The sequence below is a fragment of the Trachymyrmex septentrionalis genome, unplaced genomic scaffold (genome assembly GCF_001594115.1).
Source record: "Trachymyrmex septentrionalis isolate Tsep2-gDNA-1 unplaced genomic scaffold, Tsep1.0 scaffold283, whole genome shotgun sequence".
NCBI classification, from domain to species: Eukaryota; Metazoa; Arthropoda; class Insecta; order Hymenoptera; family Formicidae; genus Trachymyrmex; species Trachymyrmex septentrionalis.
The window spans coordinates 130,631-134,588 of record NW_017305445.1 but is presented as its reverse complement, the minus strand read 5'-3'; the positions used below and the strand labels follow the sequence as shown (position 1 = coordinate 134,588).

At 34.3% G+C, this 3,958-nt stretch overlaps 1 protein-coding gene across 5 annotated transcripts in view; it reads left to right on the top strand.

Moving 5' to 3' along the window:
* Positions 1-3,818, top strand: part of LOC108749259 (sodium/potassium-transporting ATPase subunit alpha) — a 72,362-nt gene extending 68,544 nt beyond the window's left edge. For all 5 annotated transcript variants that reach the window (XM_018487831.1, XM_018487830.1, XM_018487834.1 and 2 more), the window contains 3 exons: positions 2,561-2,735; positions 3,065-3,297; positions 3,592-3,818. In XM_018487831.1, coding sequence (XP_018343333.1) covers positions 2,561-2,735; positions 3,065-3,297; positions 3,592-3,712 — 529 coding nt within the window. In that variant the 3' untranslated portion in view covers positions 3,713-3,818. The remainder of the gene's footprint in view (positions 1-2,560; positions 2,736-3,064; positions 3,298-3,591) is intronic.
* Positions 3,819-3,958: the final 140 nt, after the last annotated feature.

Here is a 3,958-nt window from a genome sequence, read left to right as displayed (position 1 = left end):
TTTTTTTTTTTTTTTTTTTTTTTTTTTTTTTTTTTTTTTTTGGAAAGCTCTTAGCTGCAAGTGTAACATACTCGGTAGACACTCTGCGTTAGCAAATAAACGACATCCGACTTTAAAAATCTAGTTGATTAGCATAGAGCACAAGCAAGTTTTACCTATAGAGAACAGTTTTCAGATGTTGAGAATGCCGAATGCTTTTTTTAGATACACCTAAAAATCCGATCAACGACTAACATCTGCGATCATCATTTAGCTTCAACTATATACATGTTACTTTTTCTAATCGTTGCACTAGATGTACGCGCGCAAATTGCGGGCGAAAACACTGGAAACTTCATTGCTGTCAATAACTGATTAGTTAGTCATTATAGACATTAGATACTAAAAAATTGTACATTTAAGAAAATTGAAAAAAATTGATCCATATTGACAGCATCGCTCCTTAGTCTTCCTTTGTCTGGCTCAGTGGACCTACATTTATTTTTCTGGAGATTTGTTTTATAAAAAAAACGTTGGAATATATAAAATTTTATTTTATAATATAAGTTTTTTAAATTTTTCATTAATAAATATAAAAGATATGATTTTCTGGTTTTATGACATCTTTTTACGTTAATGCATATCGTCTTATGTATATTCTTACAATACAAATTCTTATACAAATTTTCTAGAGAAGGTAACAGAGACAAATGTCCAGAGACAAATGTAGGTCTAATGAATATCTACGGTAAACAGAGGGTTAACGTCGTCGGAAAATATTCGCCGGCAAAACGGCGAATTTTCGAGCTACCGACGAGTTTTCCGCGGAGTGCACGTTTCGCCTCGAATGTTCTCTTTTTCGCTATCTTTAATCTTTCACTTTCTTACACTTCTTATTGACGTTAGACAACAAGCTCCAGTTATGGGAGTCGGCGCCGGGAGCAGCTTTTGAAAACTCGACATGCACGGCTTGGGCAGCCTCTTTCTCTTCCGCGAACAACGTGATCCATCGCGGATCACATTGCAATTACCGGCTTCTGCCGCTTTATCGCATTCGACGATTGCCTCAACGCCGGGAATTTTATTGTATTGTCCGAGCCGCAATCTTTTTTTCTTTACATTTGTCATTGCGATGCCTTTGGCACGCTTGCGCGAACACTAATCCGTTAATTACAAACTCTTCTACATTTTCCACTGTATCTAACAAGTCAGCTACTAATTCAATTACGATTAATTTAATTACGATTAATCTGTCGCAATCGCATACGACTTGCTTCCTTAGCTTAACTGCGCACAAATACTCGCTGCACGTTTTTCGTATTAACTGCTTTCATGATAGTTATGATAGTATTGATTTTACGCGATTTGATTAGTAACTTGTAACAATAAGTTTAATACAATATTGACAATATTTAGCTGCAGGGAAGAAACAAACGCTACACTACAGTTGCGATCATATCAATAGTCTGGTTAATTATAAACTGTCATATTAATAGTCTAGTTAATTGTAAATTATTGTAAATTGACGATTATAATTGCACTTGTGATTTAAAAAAGTAAGAAATGTATCTATCTTTTCAATTTTGTTACAATTAGAATTAAATATTGCTTGTGATAACAATCTTTTAATTAATTTCCCAATGAATGTTAATATAATATAATTATTTATAATATTATATTGATAATAATATATATAGAAAGATTTTTTAGCCAGATTGTTGTATTGAATCGCATTCAGAGGAAGAGCAGAGATTAAGTCTGTCGATTGTAAGATGTTAAATATGAGATATAAAATCATATTTAAAGTATTATTTATTATCTTGGACTTGACATATCTTTTTGATTTGAAATTTTTGATACAGTGTAACATACTTGCGCCAATTAGTAGATTACTTTGTTGTAACATTAACTCACAAATCAATCTGAAAATATACGTGGACTAAGCTTTGGTAGTGCGAAATATTAACCGAGAATGAGCAGCTTTAAACTGTGAACTGTGCAGCTTGCCATCGTGAGAATTGACAAACAATAGCTGTGTCTACTCGTCTGTCTGTCTGTCTGTCTGTCTGTTTATCTGTCTGATCTGTCTGTCTGTCTGATCTGTCTGCTCTGTGTGGCATGCTTCACTGTCAAGAATCGATCGTTAACAATCTACCTATTGGTAAGTAATCTGCATTTTGCCCCTAACCGGTAACTATGGCTTTCATAATTTTAACACGAACTTAGATTATTAGAAATAACATCAAAGTTGGACTATTGATGTGACGAAGATTTCCTAGATTCCGAAGAGTCCTGAAACATGTCACTTCTTTTTGCTATTCAAAATCGAAAAAATTGCCAAGTGTAAAATCCCTGCAGATGCTAATTTTCTTCGATTGAAAGCTTTGATTGAGTTGTATACTCGTATTTATTTTTTTCAAAATTTGAGGAGATTGTTCTTTAAGCATAAAATGTTCGCGTTGTTTTTAATGTAATGAATCAAATTCTGCAAAAAGAAGGATTCTTCGAAAGCTAACATTGAGTATATAATTTAATATTGCGTAGGGATAAAAAATTCATTGACGCATTTATTTGTATCTAGGCTTATTTCGATGGCATACGGTCAAATCGGTATGATTCAAGCCGCGGCCGGCTTCTTCGTCTACTTTGTCATCATGGCTGAAAATGGATTCCTGCCTATGTATCTGTTTGGCATTCGGAAGCAATGGGACTCTAAGGCTATCAATGATCTCACCGATAGCTATGGTCAGGAATGGGTAAATATGATAATACAATAGACCTATAGAATCGATCAAATATCGAGAAAAATTGAGATGAGCGAAAACTGATATTTTATTCTCAATAAAAAAACAATCTTTTTTCGTCAATCGATAAAAAAATATATCACGTAAATATTCTCCAGGTTCAGTCTTACAATTATTTCTAATATAATATTTACAAATTTCTTAATTATTTGTAGGAAAAGTTAATTTATATTAGATATGAATTCGGAATTTCTCGACTGACAATGAGTTGCAAAATAGAGTAATTAGAAAAGTAAATATAAAAAATGACTGATTATTTAAATTAATTTTTTTACTAACAGACATATAGAGACCGTAAAACGCTGGAGTTCACCTGCCATACAGCTTTCTTCGTGTCGATCGTAATTGTGCAGTGGGCTGATTTGATTGTTTGCAAAACACGTCGCAACTCTATTATTCACCAAGGAATGAGAAACTGGGCTCTGAACTTTGGTCTCGTATTCGAGACCGCCCTCGCTGCGTTCCTAAGTTACACGCCCGGTATGGATAAGGGTCTTCGTATGTTCCCACTAAAGTACGTATTTTTTATTCATTTTTATATCTTTTGTCGTATAATGTGTAATAAAATAATTTTGAATTCATTTAAATGTGTGTGTGAATATATATAATAATTCAACATCTTAACATTCAGACCGTAATGGCGATTCGTATTTAAAGTAAAATAATTTTATATTTAGTATTTTGGCCATATATTGTATATTTGCTGTAACATATATGTATAAAGATTGCAATATTAATGTTATAGCCATTGTATTATAATGCGACGCAACATAAAAAAATAGCAACATGTAATTCATGTACATTGCAGATTCGTATGGTGGCTGCCAGCCCTGCCATTCATGTTTGCTATCTTCATCTACGATGAAACGAGACGATTCTATCTCCGTCGAAATCCAGGCGGCTGGCTTGAACAAGAAACTTACTATTAGACGCAAAAAGGATTAAATCACACGCATGCAGAACGCGCGCGCAAGAAGATGACTGAATGAATGAAAGAATGAGAGAGAGAGAGAGAGAGCGAGAGAGAGAGAGAGAGAGAGAGAGAGAGAGTGAGTGAGTGAGTGAGTGAGTGAGTGAGTGAGTGAGTAAATGAGTGAGTGAGTGAGAGAGAGAGAGAGAGTGAATGAAAGAGAGAGAGAGAGAGTGTGTGAGAGAGAGAGGGGGAGGGAGGGAGG